Here is a 20,596-nt window from a genome sequence, read left to right on the forward strand (position 1 = left end):
CGACGACCATGCGAACAGGCAAGGCAGTCCTCCGCCCGGTAAAAACAAACGCACGGCAACAACACACACCGCCGAGATAAAACATTTCCGCATCACCGTGAGCACTATGAGCCTCTCTACTGGCCTCTCTCTATGGGTTCAAACATTTTCGACGCGCGGCATGCCGTGAGCAGCATCATCATCCTTCTGCGAAAACGCACACTCTCCATTTTGACTCCTCGTCTCCTTAGTCTACAATTCATACCTTCCTGACTCGTCTGATGAAAATATTCGCGTCGAATTTATATCTTGGCGATTAATTACGCAATTCCTTGAACGCGTTCGCAATTTTTTTCGCGTTTTAAACCGTTGGATGCGTGATGTGTGATGTGAATTAGCATTGCGATCCCTTAATTCTTACGGCGTACAGGCGCACATGCACACATTTACGACGCGCATTAAGCTATTAGACGATTACATACCAGCGGTTATCTCACGGCGACTCCGCGAACGCATTAAAAACAATTTCCGTTTGACATTAACGTTTGGGAAACGACTTTTCCCTCTTCGAATCGCAGACGAGACGCACGTACCTTGATACACATCCAGTTGCTTTTCCATTTCGCTTAATAACTAAATTAATTACACTTATATTGATGTGCGAGCGAAAAGAGAAGAAGAGACGAAGCAGAAAAATTACAGAATGAGCAATGCGCTTGCTCGTTAAGGCATGATTAATTCGAGTGATGCTCCTGCAATACGCTGGGTAATTATCAACATGTGATTAACTACACAACTGATTTGACTTGCAAGTTGAAAAATACAACAATGCAACAATGCAAGTTGAATAACGCAGCATGTAATTGGAGAAATTCGCCAGAGCATTTGCGTGCTGTACACATTGAAAAATTACATTTTATGATTGTTGACTTGTTCTAGCGGCGGCGGCGGATGACGGTGACGGTGTCCTCCGCCTGTTTTGTAGCTGCCGGCGCACAAAAAGCACGCAATTTAAATTTATACAAATATTTATCCAATGCGCCCCGCGTACAAAGCACACACAGAGCCGTACACAGCCAGTACGTTAACTGATATTATGATATTATTTAAATATAACGAACGGTATACACACTAGCACTTGCGGTAAATGAAACGGGCCCCGGCGCGCAGCGCATGCGATATGCAAGCAGTCGCCAAACGTCGTATTAATAACAATAATATCGATAAATAATGTCCGTGCCGCAACAACAGAACAGCAGTCAACGAGATACCCGTAGATGTAAAGATCCGGCGAGAGAATGACAAAAACGCGAAAAATTCGATATACCGCTGAACGCATTCTATAATTATTTATTTTATTCCAGAGTTGCTGAGTTGCTGAGCCAAGACTATCTGCGCATAAGGTAAGCTCAAAATTCCTATTTTAATTACGATTATTAACAAAAAATGCAATTGTGGGGGTGGAAAATGTAGAAATAGAAAATAAGCTCGCGATGAATTGAAAATGAAGATGAACGAGATGCACGAAGTAATGTATGACGACCGGTAACGACCACTCAGCGCACAGTCAACACACACGTCAGAGCACTCTCGCCGGCGATTATTCATTCGCGCAGCGCGCGCGCGCGCGCGAGCTAAAAGTGAAAGAAAAGCACTTGTTCTTCGACTGAGCACTATTCTGAATGTATACGAGGAAGTCATAATGTTCGGCCGGGAGGATGCACGACGCGCACAAACATATATACACACCAGCAAGCAGTTCAATGCGGTCGTGATGAATGCAAAGTCAAGGACTACATGCGCATGATGCACGTGATTTTTCATTGAATTCGCTGCGGCACAGTGAAAGGGAAAAACTAGACTGGATGGAAAAACGCGTGTTCTTGCGTGTGCGAATTCATTCAGGATTTTTTCGTAGTGTGCATGGATTTTTGCACATTTAAAGATTTTCCCGGTTTGAACACTTAAATCAGGCATCATTATCTATTGCTGACATTACCGCCGGCGAGGCGAGTCGAATCTAATGTTAAATTCAATACGTTTTACTTATTACAAACCATTTATAGCGTCTTAAAGAAATCCACTTACGTGCGGCTCACCATACACACACTACTAGTAGTGCTATGCCTTCGGACCTTACTTATTGCTTAGTTAGTCCCTATTTACGTCTAATGTGCGCGCGGCACGGCAGTCTCATGTCGTATTTGTATGGATGTCCCTCCGTAATGTCCAGTTAGTCCTCTCTGATCGCGACCGAGTTCGATTCCAAGTTCGATTTTAATAACGCCCATTAGGAAGAAGAGTTATCCGCAAGCCCGCGCGCGCGTCTTTAAAGTCAATGTTTGACGACGTGAGAGCGCACCAGCAACAACACGCTGTAAACTAAATTCACCACATTCGTCCTTTATACTTTTAGATTGTCGGCGACGTAATAGCACGTAATAGAAATGAGTCCAAAAGTAGGCTAGTATTTCTCTCCCAGGTGATTGAAAACTCAACTTAACTAGCCTATTATCACACTGATGTGCTGCACAGCCAGCAAACACAATTTATATTTACATTTATAATAAATTCCGCCGCACCGGAAATTAAATAAGTTTTTTTCGACGCTTTGCGTTGAATTACAAGGGCGGCGGTTGAAGTACAATGTACAACGATGTAAATTATCCTCACGTGCGTTTTATAGACGCGCGTTAATTTATTAAAATATACTTGGCGTCGATAGCAAGTGTGGTAAATTGGCACTTTAAGCGACGATTCCAATTGATAGCTCGACCATTAACTGCCACGAGGTCGGACGGACGACGAGCGAAGCGCGCGTGTGTGCGATTTCTTGTATTGATCAGGCACGCGGATCATCTGGCGAACGATCGCGATATAAAGGAATCGTCAAATCGTCAAACCCACACACAACTTGTTCCAGTCACACTTGTCACACGCTGCGCCGCAGAGAGATACTCGCTTACACACGCTAAAGAATTGATGCGTCGATTGAAACACACACACACACAACATTGGAGGAAAATGTCTAAATCTAAAAATAAACCGCGCGCAACTTCTGTTCTGGATAGATGCAGCGTGAGCTGCAAGAAGTGTGAATATGCACAGTGTTGATAAAAGGCGCAAAGAAGTCGCGACGTGTTTGCACGTCGTGAGCAAAAAGTGCAAGATGCACGACGAATGCCGGCCGTTGGTGTACGCCATTAAATTATTAACAAGTCGACGGGCACAATTATACCGACGCGCTTAATTAAATTAAACAAAACGCCAGCTTAGTTTACATACATCGAGTGCACAGTTCGTTAGCACTGATGAACATCTCCGAGAAACGGTACCCTTAAAGTGATACCTCCATATATACACAATATAATAAAGTGATTAAATATTATTTATGAAGCATACAAAATATAATGTAGTCGCTGTAATAAAAAAAAGCGAAGATAGAAGTAGCTTCCAGATGTCGCTGTAGCCAGACGTGTTCAACATGGCTGCCGAGAGGCAACCTGCGCGCACACATCGTGTCAGTAATTACGATAATGAGCTGCTAAGAAGAAATTCCAATTGGCTTCGTTTTCGCTCAACTCGAAAGCGAGTTTGAAAATGCAGCTACTGCGGCGTTGATTCCGAAATTTCAACCAGGGACCAGCCTACGAATCACAATTAGCGCGAGCGCGGTGGATTTCATTTTCAACTCATCGCATTATCCTCAAGTCGGCTGCACTCTAGTCGACAATTTTAAGCTCATTCATCAATGTCACATTGCACATCATCGAAACAATTTTTTTTTCTTCTCTGTCTCTAGTCTATGAATCACATCTCTTCAATTAAACTCTTACATCGAATATATTATTCTTTGCGGATATTTATTTCCGTAAAACAAAATAAAATCTTTAATGGCACGCGTAGAGGAAATAATTAAGGCTTTTTTCCATGATATTGCTGTGCCAGCTCGAAAACTTGTAATTGTAAGCGGATATAATAAAGCGGATGATAATTAACTTCTAATTTGTTAATACACTTCCTCTGCTGCGCTGCCGCCGCGGCTCGAAGCGCTCAAAGTTTGGCTGCTTCGCAGCAAAGAAAATCTCTCGTGCAGAGCTCCAAGGCAGCGTTAAAGCTTGTGGGGCTCAATCAACAAACTTAAGACGAGCGAAACTGACAGGTAACAAGCATGATCCCGTCTAATTACGATCAAACGCACTGCTACGCCGCGACGAACGAAAGCGAACGCATTAGTCGCGTTATTGTAAAAGGCAGGATGACATAAAGACACAATAATACATGCTCTCATTAACGCTGCAATTACCGACGTAATGTTATTTCGTTAATTAGTGCAGTTATGGTCATACGCCAGTAAAACTAAAAGTGCACACGAATTTGGTGTTTTATTAGTCTGTGGTTTTAATCTAAAACGTTAAGCACAATTAAACACCAAATAAGCGCATAAATAAATGAATCCACAGTCAATCACCTCGAACTCCAACTCGCTTCCTTCAGGCACTGGCAAACACTCGAAGCAATCATTGAAATCAGAACGTCAAATCGTGGTGATGGTGATGCTCAAGTCGTAATTCCTCGTGTGCATTGTAGAGAAGCAAAGCATTCACTCATTCAAAGATATTATAAATATGCGGATGCGCGCCTGCAAGTGCAAGTTGTGCGCTAGCGCGCATGCGTACTAGTTTTTTTCGTGCGCGTTCGATGTGCCCCGGCTGGTTACAGTGTTGCTGGCGCAATTACAACGCGGATTAGGAAGTGCCGCCGATGAAAGAAGAAGTGAACTGTGTGCACAGAAGAGTGAAGGTCGCAGAACTCTCTCGATAAGCGCAAGTTTACCAGAGCACTTTACACCTCGCCAATGTCGTTGCCACTGCACTTGCAATGAATCATAATGCGATGCAAAATGAACGCATCTTCAGAGTGCGCGCGCGCACTTCACTTCAATTACGATCAAGTCCAGTTGTAGGGTCAACCAACTTGAATGTTTTCATAATAAATCATCCAGTAAATTTATATAATTAAAAGATGAAACTGTTGTAGTATTAATAAATATTAACAGTTTACTCGGTTTACGAAAAACGCGCCTAACTGGGACAACAATAAACATTAAATTAGCCAACACAGTTATTAATAAGAAGAATCGTGGGTAGAATGTCTCCGAAAACATTCGAGTTGCTTTATGACTCGTACCTAAATATATTCATAATACGCAATTTAGCGCAATGCTTGAATGATTTCGGCTTTAATTTCATAAGTTATAACTATGATTACAGTTGGTTACTACTATAAACGTATTTTATTACTAATAATGAATGATCTCTAACCTGCGCACTCATAGAAACTACCTTAAACCCCCCGAAAAAAGACCACCGCACGAAAACGCCTTTTAATGATTTTTAACGATGTGCAACGTGTTTGCTCAATAAAAATCTAGCGCCCGCCCAAACGTATAATTTACGAGCAGCAGCCAACACATGTCCTAATGCTCAACCAAAAAGGCACCGCACGTAAATTGCAAAGAAATTTAACTAACGAGCGCGCCTCAAAACATGCTTTATTACTGGTCGGTGTTGTATGCAAAATTTTCGACGAAGTCGCATTCAGAAACTCCATCCATCCATCAGGCATGTATAATTGCTATAAATATCGTAACAAGTGCACACACGCTGCTCTCTCCGGCAAAACGGCGAACACACATCGCGGGCATAGAACACAACATTCCAAGCACGCCTCCTTTATTGTTGTGCTCACAGATGCCGAGACACGCGCATGATGCATAGTTAAAATCAGCAGCGCGAACAAAAAAGGAAGAATCGCACAGTTCCTTTGCATCATTTGCGTCGATTTTTTTTCTCTAGTCGTCTTTTCTCGGTAATCGTGTGGTGGCAAAACGTCGTTTTCGTATTAAACGATTCTGAAAGGCTTCACAACGCGCATATGCACCTTCGTCCTCCTCCTGAGGTTCTCCTTAGTAGACAGGAAGATCGACTGAAGTTGAGAAAAATAGTTAAAAATTCGTTCCGACGCCGTTGTCGGTCGGTAATAGGTTGCGATGCACTCTTGCGCTATTCTCGGTATTATGCAATGGATTGACTTTCGTGGCGCATCTTTTTTCGCGCTGCGATTCGTTTCCTCCATTGTGCGCACGCGTACGTTACTTTCCGCGTCCCGGGCGGCACACAATCGCATTTAATGGGACGCCCAGCGCGACGTGAATGTATTTTAATTTAAACTATTCATGCGGGAAACAATGTACGATGACGTACCGGTTATGCTGCTGCGTGCGGCACACGCATGTGGTGTCTGGAAGGAATTTCCGTTGTTTTGCGCACAATGCGCACGCGTGTGTGCGTTTTTTTTTTTCGACACGAGCCAAACTCGAAAGTCATATTAGCAATCTCGACGCAGCAAACACAGTTGCAACTTGCGCTTACTGCAATTGCACGCCGAATGAAAGTCGCGCAACGGTGCAGAAATAATTCAGCTAATTAGTTGGGCAAGGTGATGGCACGATGAGACGGGCAAGACTCATCTAGTACCAGTGCCCGTCCGCACTTAAGGCCTGCGGATTACACAAGCATGCGATCCGAGTGCGCCCGCTTGGAAGAAGATGTACACTGGTCAGCGATGCGAACTCGATCGCCGCAACGGCAAATTACGCCAGACACGGAAGGACATTAACCGTATAAATCTTATACAACAACAAAAACGAATATCTGTGGCCACGACCAATTCGTCCCTTCCTCTCAATCGCAGCAGAAAAAGAAAAAAAAAACACTAGAAAAACCTGATTTATGCAGATATTTCCATGTCAATCTTGTCGTTTTGTCGATAAGTAGTTTATTAGCATGACAACATCATGCACATCAGCCGAGCAACCGGTAGTTAAGCGTGTGGAGGCAGCCATTCGTTTAAAAGTAAATTTCACTTATTAGATGAATCTCGCGCCCGCGGCCGCACTCATAAATTATGCAATTCGTGTTCAATGTCTCGCCATAATATTAGTTAATTACACCAGGTCCGTATCAACCGATAAAAACTTATATTCGGTGTTTTTGACGTAACTGCTCGAATGCTGCAAGTGCCGCTCCTGGACGATCGTCATCAAGATGTTGTTTGAGTGTCATGACAGCATCGGGTTTTTTTTCTTCCATCTTGGCCACCGTTTAATGTCGCATCTTCTACGTTATTTCATGGCAGCGCGCATCGCGAACCTGTTACTCGGAATCGCCGCGTCTTCGTATTCGAGGTGCGCGCGTGTAGAATTGCACACTTTAATTGCGAAACAAGTTCAAGTGCAAGAAGCGCAAGTGCGCAAGTTGAGCAAGCAATAACACAGAGTCGTGAGTTCAAGTCTCCGCGCAGTGTACGAGTATAACCATTGCGTAATGTCTGCATTTAATATTGGCCTTCGCGACAAATAATTAACACCCGCGGGCTCATCTAGGCAGTTTAAGACATGTTGGAAGACATAAACTTTCGATTGCATCCCTGTCCATTTACATTATCATGTGTTTATTATCTGTGACGGATAATGATAATAATTAAACGTATTTTTCGACTCCTAAAACGTAATCTTATTTTTTTTTGTTTTTTTGTCCCTCTAAAGTCGGATTTACGAGTATAACACATCGGAACCAAACAAGAGTAACACCTTTTCGTCCGGCAATCGCCCGTCGTTCTACATTCGTCGCGACTCGTTAATTAATTGGAGATGAGCGAACGAAATGCGAAAGCACTTGTTGTTTTATTGCGCAAGTACTAGTTAAGAGAGGCGTAAAATGCAGAAATCCGCCGTAAACGGGAAAAATGTTTAAACAATGCTTCGCGTGAAGAGCTGTATATGCGCCAGGGCACTCAGTCATTTGTTTTTATTGTCATTTTATTGCGTCGTCATTGCAATATTATGGAAACTAACAGAAAACTATTAAATGCAGCAGAAAACTTTAAAGTGGTATTTAAACGTAGAAAATTTAATTAGACAAGCGCAAACATTCACCGGAAATGCCAATTTGGCACATTTATTCCGCAAATTGTCGGTAAATCCATACATAGTTAAACCCTATTCAGGAAACTTTAAAGTTGAACTTTCAATTTCCTCTCATTTCTGGATTAAAAAAAAAGAAAAAAAAATTAAATCAAAAGTTACAAAATAATTTTCTGTGTAATCTATCCACACCATTTCTGTGCCTTATATTTACGTGAAACGTGTTACGAATTTTAGATTTATTTCTAAATTAAAATTCAATTTACTTCTTACCAGCGTTTTTTGCAACCGTCCGGCCTAAGATCAAACGTTTTATGCTCACCGAGATGTCTGGTCTGCGTACTACCTACAAATTCAATCTTCATTCTTCCATGCCATTCCGTTCATAATGAATTGGCATTTAGGTTTTTTTTTATTCTCCTCTGTGCCCGTCGGCAGCTGGAAACGCGAAAACACGCGGCCACCATAATGTCATATTACATGTTAATAATTCCGTCGATAATATGTCAATCACCATTATGTTGCCAACTCGGCATGAAGCTATAACGCGAAGGTGCCTCGCACGTTGCTTCCAAACACGACTGACAAGAAATTTGTTGCTCAAGTTTAAAGATTAAGTTTCTTGCCTTCCTGCGCGCTGCGCTATTACTTATAGTTGCATGATGGCTATATGATTCTCCTGGCACTGGTAAAACGACACTTTGCAAAATCGTGTCGTTGTTTTCTGTTGCTTACAAGTTGTAATATTGGTGTAAGTGCAAGTGTAAGAGTAATCTATCCTAGGACATGAATTATATTTTATGTTGCGTTATGCACAACAATGTCGGATATTGAATGGCTGGTGGATGCATTTCGAATTACTTAGGTTCAAAAGCTGATTTTCAGCTAAGCTGCACTCTTGCTCACCATTAGATACCGGCGTTAGATACACGAACAAATTGTGCAGCACGAAGAGCGATAGCAAGTCGAGTGGAAAAGCAGCGCCCGCGGGCGCTTCGAATTACACGATTTTCGATTGTCGGCGCGAATTAAGACCTTTTCGCATCGCCATTGCATCATAGTTCGATCTAATGCGAACCGAACGCGACGCTCGCATTTCATCAGCGATACAAGAACAACAGCGCGGAGCTCGAAGTCAAAACCGGCGCGTTTTGCAATGTTTTACCAATCTGGCAATCCAGCTAACAATCAATCACCTGCCAATATTTGTTGCGTCTTACACCACGTCGCGCCATGTCCAGACGATCTTTTTGTGTGTACGCCGAGTACTTGTTCAAGTACGTGTTCAAGCGTCGCGCCTCTAACTCAACGTGGCGTTTAGCAAATTTGTAAAATGCGATATGCTAAATGGAAAATACTCGTATGCGCATGTGGGCTTCATGCTGAAAGCGTAAGTAATGAAGCAAAATCTCAGCGCGTTTCTTCACACCGTTCGCGTCAGTGCCGCATTCGTATAAAAAGTTTCGAAATGAAAATGAAAATATCCACACCTAAGAGATCCAGAGCCTGCATTATTACATCAACGAGGAAGCGCTACGACCGCGCTGAGAACTGAATATGAAAATATATTAAACGAGCAACAAGCAAACGAGAAATAAAAAGAAAATACGCAGACTGCTTGTTGTCGTACTGCGATGAGAGTAAAAGTCGATGTTAATTGGTAATGAGGTCGTTAACACTCTTTAACATCCATTGCGCGGTGCACAGCGCGCATCTAGGAACCTCTCTCATTGACCTTCTTGGTCTCTCGCGGTCCGTCGCGGAGATTTCGACATTTCACACCACCTTATGATTCGCGCGTCGCGATGCGTAAAAACTCCATTCATTTACAACTTTACAACGCGACTGCACGCAAATAATGAATTGTAAAATGAAAGTCGTGCCGACAAATCACATGCAGCGTAATTTCATTGCTATTAAAATTATGTAAAAGTTTTGATAAACCACAAAACTGTAATTTCTAAACAAAATTTAAAGAAAACGCGATTATAGTTAGCTTCTCATACAGATGACAGGGTCAAGGCTATCCCAACAGTTATTTTTTATACTCTGTTGTAATTACACGGCGCACAGCCTGCGCAATTGATGAATTCGAGCGTAAAGTGTAAATATTTATAACGCGAACAGATGGCTAGACGCGTGGTTAATTAATTAATCAATAAGATGCTAATGCAGCCAACGGCATCGACGTCAGATTTTTACCGCAACCAAGCAATTTCGCACTTCTGCGCGCACAAACACCCGCCTTAATTACAATTCGCATTGGTAAAATTTTGAGATGTAAACAAAAACTAAACTAATGACACATCAGCGCTAATGACACCTGCGTCGTTCATTAAATTTTTAGCGCCAAGGTTCATTAACACACATGCACCTACACATATACGCGTGCGTGGCGCAAATTGAAAACTTAAGTATAGTTTACGCATCCTGCTCGCGTAGATGACACGTAATTAAATTAGGAGCAATAATTATAAATATCCACAGAGCGTCGCCACAGGCGCCTCGGCGAATGATACCTATAATCACAACTTATGTTAATACCTAGGCAAACATAACTAAACAATCGTAAACCGCGACCAGCGCGCGCGCGCGAGCACCAACCATGAAAGAACCATAAATTCTACTAAGTAACTATACTATGATCAAGCGAGTCAATAAAACAACAAAGGTAATGATCATAATACGTAAATGTTGGTGCTCAATGAATCATTTCTTCTCCTTAAATTTAATTATGTTAACGAATTAACAATATTTACAGTTTGTTGTTTAATCGCCGTAGATGTAATTTTTAATTTATATTCATCAATTTAAAGTTAATGAAACTGCGCACTGTGCTATAGTGGCGCAAATTACTAAATTCACTTGAAGCACCGTCAGCTGCAATGGAATTCCAGGACGATCAATGATAAAATTATATTTGCAAATCGACCCAAATTCAATCGGAATAAATTTTATGGTAATTATCAGAAGATAACTGCTATCTACGCTAACTGATTGTAACAAAGTTGTTATTTAACGGTACACATCACATTTCCTGAAATATCCACCAACCCCCTATATGAGAAAAACATAAAAACCTAGAATTACCTATTAGATAATAAAGGCATCGTGCGTAAAAGCACGAAACGGATACTTGCGTAAAAAGTACTCGCAGAAAAAGTTGCAGGAAGCATGGCACGCATCGCGAAACCTTGAAAACACATGATGCACACTCCGTGGCATTACACGCACTTGGGTTGTACGAGTATTACGACGATATGGGACGACCTCAAACTATACAAGTACATAATACCACTGCCATAGCGTGGTAGACAACCGTAGTGTGGTGGCTTGCTGCCTCCTAAGCTCCACAATAAGAACGCCAGCAATCAGAAGAGCTACGAGAGCTACTCCTGTGTCTCTCAGCGGTTGCAGCATTCGCACATGCGAACACGCGTATTGAATGCATAAGAAGCGCAATACCGCTATTAGTGTTGCATTAATTACACCGTTTCTATGCGGAGCGAACATTGAACGCGATCGCGATCGCGATCTTCAACTTGACTACAACATGCGCGACTCACGGACTTGCACTACTCAACATATTGATATTGCTAACAAATTACGGTTGAATATTTTTTTCGGTTATTTTTATTTTATATTCAAAAAATTCGCGATTTTATTCAGTTAAGATATGCGAGAGTAAAAGTCAGGAAGCATTGCGATCATGACTGTGAACCGTGAGGAAGGCCAGCCAAGGCTGTATGAACATGCAAACGCACATGAAATGCAGCGAAACGCACTACTCGATGGTAACGATCCAAACGAAAAGCCTCCGCGTTCTTCCGTGCCGCTGAATTTTTTGTTTCCTTTCGCTTGTAGGCATTCACACGATGATGATGTGGATTACGTAACGAGAAATTATTGTGCGGATGACTGGCGAGTGTGCATCATCGAAGCAAATAATATCTATGCAATGACATATAAATCAACGCGAATTAGATCCTAACGAGTGCGCGCCGCACTAAACGGTCGTTATTTTAATTACACATGTATTCAAATTCGAATTGATTTCAAGCGTGTGATGTGAACGAAAAGCCTCTTTTAAAACATCTACCAACAACATCGAGTGGGAATGAATATCATACTTATAATTCATTCATTAGCGCTCATGTTTGTTCGGCTCGTGAATTTAAAATATTCACGAGCGTAATTGGCTGCAATGAGTAATTAATTATTAATCGGACGTGCATGGCTTATGCTCCTACTTATACCAAGTCGAAAAAATTTGCATTTACAGGACAATCAATAAATTTATCATTTCATACATGATTTTCGGAATTCTACACAATTAATCTGTTTAAAAACCAGCGAATTGCGATTTAATAAAATTTAGCTATGCACACAATTCAGTCGGTTAATTAACTTCAAGTCAGACGCGCGCATAAGAAAACCAATAAATTATACGAGATTTGCATAACAAAAAGTCCAACGACCTTTGCCAACATTTGCTATGGCAAACTATTTAAGTTTAAACGCTACGCATACATCGACGTAATCGTCAAGTATTTCATTTATTTTTTGTGCTCCACATCGTTGGGAATTAAGATGATGACGCTATACATATTCATATTATGCGAGCATGAGAGATTCCCGACCATTCACATCATACCAAATTTATTTTAAGAAGCTACATTAGTTCGAAAAAAAAACTAATTTGAACATGTTACACCATTTTATTACATTTTCGTTGACTGCTATAAAAGCATCTCTAATTTAATTATAATTTATATTGAACTATTGAAACTATCGAGTTGTAATTCTATCGAATTATCATAAATTAACGAAATCGACGACCGTAATTATTTCAACTAATGGGACGCTATAAAAACTTAATTTTAAATACCGTTCGATATTAGCCACATCTCACCGGATGTCCTAAGTTAAAGTGACACCTCTGCACCAAGTCACAAATAATTTTTAATTTGATTTGAACAACAAAAAAAAAACTAGCGGCACTCGAAGAAAAAATGAGAGTGCGATGAACGCGATGCCAGTATTTCCGCACACCCCGTAATAATCAAATTGCGCGCCGAGCGCTTTGAAGCGAAACTGCTCGAGCAAATAAATAAATAATTAAACGTAATTTCAGCGCGACGTGCAATTTCACAACTTGCAGGAGATTACGGCTGTAGAAACTAACAGCACTGAACGCAAAGCAAAATCCGTTGCAAATAGAAAACAAAACGTAAAATAAAAACCGAACGAAATAAGTGCAATTCAAGAATGCGTACAAGTAATAATATGCAAAAGGGAATGTTAATTGTGCGCTACACGCGCGCTGTATTTGTTTTGTGCATATTTAGCACAATTTTTCCAGTGAGCGCGCCGCGCTGCAATTTGCTGCATTTTCACAAGACGCCTACTAAAATCTTACGCCGACAATTCCGCGCGTTGTTCCGTTTATGATTTGATGTTTTAATTCGTGTTTGATTGCAATGCGAGACTACGTGCAGCGCAATTTATTGAGACATTAAAGTTGACAATTTGTCGCAGCGTTAAATTATGTTGTACGTTAACGACCCTTATGATTCTCCATAAATATTTCTATAATAACGCCGAGCGTAATAATTTTATATGAATACTATTTATGAATTTATCCGCGAAAGAAAAGCGCGCGTGCATCGTGCATTCGAAATTAAAATGATAATTTTACGCCGCGTGCAAGCCTGCCGACTTTTATTAGATTTTATTACACTTTATTATATTTCATTATGTTATATAATATAGATTTTTTTTTGGCTGTGAGCGAAGAACGAAATGTGCTTCGTGGCTCGGTTTAGTTTAGCATAAAATTTACGATTAGACGCCAAACGCGCGCATAATAAAGATAATATAATAGTTATGGCGAATAAAGGACGGCAGGCAGGCAGAGGAGAGCAGGCTTGCATTGGCTTGCTGAATGAAGAAATGACCATTGGCGATGGCGCGCGCGTCCGGAAGATTAATATTGCGCAGGTCGGTCTTATCGAGGAGTGCGCGCGCGCCAAAGGATGTGTCCGAGGACTATTTGTTACCGACTTAATTGGCGCGAGCGTGCACAATGCGTCACGGCGAATGAAAGCGAACGCGAACTCGTTCGGACATGACGCGGAGGAAACTTGTAAACTTCGCTCGGATACAATTCCATCCCGCCGCCATCCGCACGACCGTGTTTTATTAATGTTTTCGTTCGGCGCGGGCAAAAAGCAAATCTCGTTAAAATTCAATTTTAACGTGCAAGTCGTGCACCCAAGCCTTGTAATTTTTGAGGTTTACATTTTGCAATCGATCGTTTACCTACGATATCAGCACGCGCATCTTCTAGTAAAATGTTTGTTTACGAAAAGCAATTAACGCTCATTTGCGCCCACAATAGGCGGTTCGGTGAGGCGCGAAAAAATGCTCAGCCGATTTCCGTCGGCTCGTCACGCCGGCGTGACTCTTTTAAGCCGCCGAGTGTAAAGTTTTTCAGTACCAGCGGCCCCATGACTCAGCGACTTCTTCGGGCTACCAGCGACGATTTCGTCGGCTGGACACACACCGATGTTTTGCATAAAAAACCGATATTAATGCGCGCGCTCGTTACTCGTCGTTCGTGCATTATCTCTTTATAAATGCCGCGTGGAGGAATGCGATCGCTCGCCGAAAAAAAAATCGGCGTAATGCAAAACGTGATAAAAATCCGCGACGACTAAATGGTCGTGCGCCGGCAATCAAAGGACGCGCAGGACGTAATTACACGTGCTAAGTACATTTATCACGCGCGCGCGCGCATATTTGCCTCGATGAGGTGATTAATTAACCCGCACGCTCCCTTGCAGCACTTAACTTACGCGTGCTCGAGAAGATTCTTCAAAGTTTACACAGGGATCATTTCAATACGCGCTCCAAGCGAAGAAGAATATTTTCTATTCAACATAAACATCAAATGACCTACGAGCATAAAACTCGAGCATATCACAATTATTATACTCGTAATGTTATGCAATTTTAATGAATGTCGTTTTGATTGTAGAAAATCCTCCTAGTTGGTGATTTTATAAAGTTGTGACGACAGTAGCGTATTCATTATGCGCAAAATTTTTTCTCAAAAATAATTATAACGGCGGATGATACCAGGAGATGCGAAAGAAAAAAATCTCCGCGCACTAATCTCGGCATGAGAGCTGGCGCTCTTTGAGAATCATAGCAGTATCGCTATTACGTAACGAACAAACAATATAAATTACCATATAATTATAAGCACACGGGCGTAACGCAGCTTTATAACGTTGTTGTTCTTTTTTTCTTTCACTGACATTCGCTCAATTTTTAAGCGTAAACATACTTAAAACAATACAGCCCCACAACGAATCGGGATTTTTATGAGACAGGGCGCGCGCGCGTCATGTGCATTCGACTTTGCAAAAAATTTGCGTAATTTCGCTGCGCTTTAATTGCGATAATTGCCGGTTTGTCAGTACAGCGCGGTTGTTAACCGTTTTGTCGAGTGCACTATAAAGTTGTAGTGCTGGCGCGCGCGCGAGGCATATGCGACATGAACGAATAAAAGTCGAATAAAAACGGGCATAACATTGTTCCATTTTCCGCGCGCTCGTAAAATTGCACGCCGCACATGCGAAAACGATGAAAAGATGAACTTAATGCTAGAATTCTTTTCTTTGACGCCAGTTTCCATGTTTCGCATTTATGTGTTTGTTTGTTAGCTGCATTCTCGAGCTATTGTGCCGTCATTTTTGAGTCGTCCAGTTCTGAATCGTGCGCGCGGAATTTCATTTCATTATTTCGGTGCGAAAATACCGGTGACACCGTTCGAACGAATCAAATAAACACGCGTCAAATTTCAATTCACCATTTCTCTATACTCACACTCATCAACAATCCGCGCCAGACGGCCGTGGCGAATCCAAAGCAACTCACCTGCGAACAAATAAACAAATGCACACACGATTATTATTTATTATCAACGATTTGGCCAGCAATCAAAAGTAATCAACGCAATTAGAAACGCTCCGCAACGAAAACGAATCGCGATGAATGCCGCGAATGTGTTTGTTGATCAATTCCTCCTCCCAATCGTGTAACATCCAACAGATTGTCGCTGTTCATCTCATAACAATGCGCGCGCCGAAGCTATTAGTACCGCAAACAAAACGTCAGTATTTAATATGACAGATTTGATTTATTAATAGCGTTCGCCGTACGCGCGCGTAATAATAGACGAACGGTAACGCACGGCAATCAGATTGTCATTAAGATCAATAAACCGGCAACATTCATCAAAATCTAAAACCACCAGAAGTGAGCGCGCATTGTTACTGTCGCTCCTCGCGCCATCCACAGAACAATCAATGTTAACAAACAAACACATACATACTGCACAAGTGTATCATTGGGAGCAGCTACAAATTAGGTAATTACAATGAGATTTTAATCGTTTCTACTGCAAGAAACTTCTTCGTAGATACAATAAAACATTAATTTATTGAATGGAACGCAATTCAAATAAATATGTTTGCGATAACATTAAGGGCCCCGTATGGGTGAACATATAAGGCAATGGGTTCGAATATTATTAATACAAACAAGTAACCGGGTTAGATCGATATAAATCACCATCGATAAACGCAGAGCCTCGGATGCATGCACGCGAAATAATATACAACCACGAGAGCGAGAGCAACATTATATTATTAACGAGGTATATCTCGCAATTATAAAAGCTCGGCCGGTACCCATAAGGGTACCATTAGACCGAGTCCCACACAAATACTAACTGTATATGCCGCATCCCATTCTTCCCAAACATACCGCAATGCAAACAATGTTTTCATGTGACCATTAAAATTATAGCTCTATAGTAATTATCGCCGGCATTGCTAAACTCGAAAATTTCCAGGGCATTCAAGGGCAATTTTTTAAAGATACTTTAAATACATCATACTGAAATCGAATTTGAGTGACAAGTAAATCATCCAGTTGCAGCACAGCTTCTCGATGTTGAAATTACCTGCATTTTAACGCTCGCGTGTGTTATTAAGCAATTTCATCAAATGCCAAAGTGCTCGACGTCTGAGGTTTTAATTTGCTCATAAACACGATGAATACACCGCTCAATTATTTATTTTCCATTCGGATTTTAAAGAAAAGCCTTTTTTAAGCCGTTGCCATAACACAACCGCCACATTAAAACATTATGTTATTCATCACCTTTATCTGACACCTAAATCGTCGGGACGCAGGGGCATTTCATCTTAATCTCAAGCGTTTAACAATCACGTCAACCAGAAGGCACCGCGAGAGTGGCTAGCATGTCTTACAACATGTCCGAGCAAAGAGTCGAAACAACAAAACTCTCTCGCGCGCGCGGTTGCTGATGATGATGAATTCTTAATGTTTTGCGTAAATTTTCCGCGCCAAGTTAACTAAGTAAGCAAGCCTCCGCCAGCAATAGATGTAGAAATGATAAAGTGACTCAGGCACAATTTGTCTTGATTGAGCACATCCATTATCTCTCCGATACTGGCTGGCACTGGGATGGGATGGGACGCCGATGCAAAAGCGCATGGTAATTATAAGGTACTTCGGCGAAGAAAGGCGCAACTAGGAAGTCCGCGGCGCGAGACACATTCGCATTGATGTGCCTTGACTAACTATGGTAAAGGACGACACGGCGGAGTAACCCACGGGAGGTTGGTCGCACGCAGAAAGTAAGCACACACACCGAAGAAGAAAAAAAAAACTATCGACGGTAATAGATCAGACAAAAAACGACCATCTAACATCGCGCCGGGCCTATACCACCGGTTACGCATTTATCTTGTATTTCGTTCGTTCCTTCATGCCTCAAAGGTAAAAGTCATGTATCATTGGCGGGCATGCGATGTTCGTTCCGCATCCAATATCTTTACAGATATAGATGCAATTTCGCATCGTGAAACGCCGAGGTCCTTGACCATTGACCATATATCGACTGGTATTTAGTACACTATATCGTAATAGATCACATGTAGTCCGCGAGGCGCAAACGAAAACAAAAGTGAAACTAATTTTGTCGCTTCCATTACAGATACCAACAACTGGAATGAATTCAAGAATGCATTGGTATACGTGGGCGTTAATCGTCCTGTCCGTGGCGAGCACGCATGCCGCCGATGAGGACACGGAAGCGGAAGTCATCGACGCGCCCGACAAGTATCCGGCACCAGCGCCCAGCCCGCTGGATGATTGTGATCCCGAAAAAGTGGGCTTTGAACTAATCACCGGGTATGTCTTCTCGGCACCCGGCAATGTCCTCGATTCCATCCCCGGCACGTTGATGCTCACCGACTGTCTGGAGACCTGCCAGGGTAATGATTCCTGTCAGGCTGTGAATTACGAGACCGGTCTGTGCGTCCTCTTCAGTTCCAACGCGGATGCACTACCAGGTATGTGATGTTCACACACACACACGTCTAATCTATTCACTCGGCTTAAAAACTCATTGAGGAATATGAGCAGCGCGCCAGAAGAAGAAGAAGAATTACAGTTAGCCTATCCATTCCGTGATTGCATTCTCACTCTCAATTTTCGCATCGCGCTCGTTTCATGTCGCGTAATTCGTTGATGCCTCTGCAAACATACACACAATTGCTGCCCGTAGTCGAGCAAGAGAGCGAAAACGCAAAGTGTTTTTGCTGCTGCAATTGTCCGTATGGATTTTCACTTAATCCCACCGGTTACAGTTATTGCTCCGGCGTTGCGGCGTTGCGTTAAATTGCCACATGGATGCATGCGCGCGCGAGAGGAGCAAACGAGCAGCGCGTCGAACACAAAAGTTTGATGAATAGCTCCGACAAACGTGCGCGCTTCCTTTTCGCATCCATCGGGCACCACACAACGAACGAACGACTCGCCTGCGCGCTCGCCAACTTCCTTCAACTCCTTTCGGCAGACAAATTCGTGCGTCGCCTATTTACGATTTGCGGTCACACACTCGCCCAGCGACGGATTACCCTCCGCCTGGCTAACGGTACACACGGCGCTCACCATAATCGCTTTCAATTTGAATTTTGACCTTGTCAGGAGAACCTTCGACGAGATGAGTGGTTGACCCCTTCGGTTGACCCTCCCAACCCAACCAATTTTGTTGTTTTCGCTGGTTTTTTTGCTTGGGTACCACCATAGTAAAAGTGTTATAAATTAGTAAATTGCTAATGAGACATTGAGCATGTATGCAGGAAGCAGCGACCAATAATGCACATCGCGTGACATAAGTTTGAAGCGAGCTTTCTCTCATCTCGGGTATCGTGTACCGTCTTTCGTCATTGTGGTCCACTCACATACACGCATGGTTATCCCAGATGGTTGAGTTATACCGCGTACCGTTAAACGTGCCGTACGTACGCGTACGTAAAGTAAAAGCTTTGAGCGATGTGTCGGCGAGGCGCAGTTCCTCGTCTGCCTGGGTTAGCGATACCCTCACACACAATGTCGCATCTCTCGCCATATTTCATTTTCATATTCAATTTCCGCTCGCGCATCTTTCGTGTATCTCGTTGCGTTATTGTATCCATCATCGTCGAGCCATTATAATCACTACCGTGCGGCGGCGGCCATTGTGCGGCGCATAGATGCGTCGGCAGATAGCGCGTCCTTCGAGCATGGAGCATATTCAAGTACACGTTCTTGATCTTGGCCATCTTGGCCAAGGTGAGACCGGCGCAGCTTGGAAAGCGCGGCTAATCCGCGACTGCAGCCTGTAACGCGGACAAAAAGCCACTTCCACGGCACCTCTTTCACGGTTTTTCGCTTTTCATACTCGACTACTCGCACAAAAACTAGCGGCTGCATCGAAATTCTGCCGCATACCATTCGATCGCAGAACGCACCAAACGAGCAAGAGCACATTCAAAACGTGTGTGTGGCTGTTAGGAACTGCCCAGCGAGCGAGATCATCGCCATCCGACTGCGTGCAACGCGCGTGGAAAAGTTCGGTTGAAAGGGAAACGCTGAATATTGTCCGGTTTCCACGCTGTGCGCCGCCGCGATGCACTTTATATGGCGATCCCGTAAACCATTCGAGATAATAAGACGCTTGGCGAATAATTGATGAAAATCTTAATCATAATCGTGATCGCGGCCCGCAACCGGCGGAAAACGCGCGCTTTCGAAGCAAAGAATGCGGACCATAAGGAAGAACTTAAACCCAATTTACAATCTCATTAGTGACTTGAAATTAAGATACTTTATTGGTTTGCGTCGTGCAGATCGATGGCGGCGTAGCAATACCAAATTACTACTATCCTAATCACATTCAAAGGTAAAGATCGTAAATGCAAAATGACAGATTTTAGCTGGTTAGTTGTAAATGGTATGCAAAAGAACATGATAAATTAGCGCAGGAAAAAAGTCCAGCTCGATTCGGGTTAATAAATCATCGGCATAATAGTCGGGACATTATCAAAATTAATTGACTCGATCTCTTTCATTAATGCACTTCAGAAACTCATTAGCGTCATTCGTAACACGAGCAGGCGGCTCACATGTACTAGGCATGGAAAATGATAGAAGAGGAAAAAACGACAAGACAAGATGTGGAAGAAATCCGACGCGCGTGAACATGCG

At 42.5% G+C, this 20,596-nt stretch overlaps 2 protein-coding genes across 7 annotated transcripts in view; one reads left to right on the forward strand and one right to left on the reverse strand.

The window, feature by feature from the left end:
• Positions 1 to 20,596, reverse strand: part of Atg16 (Autophagy-related 16) — a 174,882-nt gene that overhangs the window by 125,507 nt on the left and 28,779 nt on the right. The window lies entirely within an intron of this gene.
• Positions 1 to 20,596, forward strand: part of LOC135800850 (ZP and PAN domain-containing protein neyo) — a 61,788-nt gene that overhangs the window by 22,818 nt on the left and 18,374 nt on the right. For both annotated transcript variants that reach the window (XM_065314181.1, XM_065314182.1), the window contains 2 exons: positions 1,344 to 1,382; positions 18,060 to 18,417. In XM_065314181.1, coding sequence (XP_065170253.1) covers positions 18,075 to 18,417 — 343 coding nt within the window. In that variant the 5' untranslated portion in view covers positions 1,344 to 1,382; positions 18,060 to 18,074. The remainder of the gene's footprint in view (positions 1 to 1,343; positions 1,383 to 18,059; positions 18,418 to 20,596) is intronic.

Source organism: Atheta coriaria, unplaced genomic scaffold (genome assembly GCF_025399875.1).
Source record: "Atheta coriaria isolate IRGN ID8LTWV9N9 unplaced genomic scaffold, Caltech_Dcor_3.1 hic_scaffold_10_pilon, whole genome shotgun sequence".
NCBI classification, from domain to species: Eukaryota; Metazoa; Arthropoda; class Insecta; order Coleoptera; family Staphylinidae; genus Dalotia; species Dalotia coriaria.